Genomic DNA, 1,072 nt, shown 5'->3' with positions numbered 1-1,072 from the left:
GTACATGCAGTATGTTGTGTCCCTGCAGTATGTTGTGTACATGCAGTATGTTGTGTACCTGCAGTATGTTGTGTACCTGCAGTATGTTGTGTACATGCACTATGTTGTGCACTTGCAGTATGTTGTGTACCTGGAGTATGTTGTGTCCCTGCAGTATGTTGTGTACTTGCAGTATGTTGTGTACCTGGAGTATGTTGTGTACTTGCAGTATGTTGTGTACCTGGAGTATGTTGTATACCTGCAGTATGTTGTGAACTTGCAGTATGTTGTGTACCTGGAGTATGTTGTGTACCTGGAGTATGTTGTGTACTTGCAGTATGTTGTGTACTTGCAGTATGTTGTGTACTTGCAGTATGTTGTGTACCTGGAGTATGTTGTGCACTTGCAGTTTGTTGTGTACTTGCAGTATGTTGTGTACTTGCAGTATGTTGTGTACCTGCAGTATGTTGTGCACTTGCAGTATGTTGTGTACCTGCAGTATGTTGTGAACTTGCAGTATGTTGTGTACCTGGAGTATGTTGTGTACCTGGAGTATGTTGTGTACATGCAGTATGTTGTGAACTTGCAGTATGTTGTGTACCTGCAGTATGTTGTGTCCCTGCAGTATGTTGTGTACCTGCAGTATGTTGTGTACCTGGAGTATGTTGTACACTTGCAGTTTGTTGTGTACTTGCAGTATGTTGTGTACCTGCAGTATGTTGTGTACATGTTGTGTACTTGTACCTGGAGTATGTTGTGTACCTGGAGTATGTTGTGTACATGTTGTGTACTTGTACCTGGATCTCCATGTCGGTGACGGTGAAGCCGTCTTTCTCTCGTCTGTCTGTCACTCTGAGGACGAATCTGCCGAATCGACCCGTCTCTCCTTCTTCCTCCTCCCCCTCTTCCTCCTCTTCCTCCTTCTGCTCCTCCTCTTCCTCCTCTTCCTTCTTCTGCTCCTCCTCTTCCTCCCCCTCTTCCTCCCTCTGCTCCTGCTCTCCCTTCCTATTCCTCCTCCTCCCCTTCCTCCTCCTCTCCGGGGTTTGGGGCCAGTACAGCTCACATTTCTGGAATTAAAAAACGGGGGGGGGGG

At 46.5% G+C, this 1,072-nt stretch overlaps 1 protein-coding gene across 1 annotated transcript; it reads left to right on the top strand.

The window, feature by feature from the left end:
- Positions 1 to 208: 208 nt before the first annotated feature.
- On the top strand, positions 209 to 540 carry LOC117940353 (keratin-associated protein 10-8-like; the record flags this gene model as incomplete). The annotated part of the gene is made up of 2 exons (XM_034865668.1): positions 209 to 319; positions 479 to 540. Coding segments are annotated over 2 exons (173 nt in total), but the record flags the coding sequence as incomplete, so codon positions are not given.
- Between the last annotated feature and the right edge of the window lie 532 nt (positions 541 to 1,072).

Source organism: Etheostoma cragini, unplaced genomic scaffold, assembly GCF_013103735.1.
Source record: "Etheostoma cragini isolate CJK2018 unplaced genomic scaffold, CSU_Ecrag_1.0 ScbMSFa_2254, whole genome shotgun sequence".
In the NCBI taxonomy this organism is placed as follows: Eukaryota; Metazoa; Chordata; class Actinopteri; order Perciformes; family Percidae; genus Etheostoma; species Etheostoma cragini.
The sequence above is the reverse complement of the archived record's forward strand: the minus strand, read 5'-3'. Positions and strand labels throughout refer to the sequence as shown.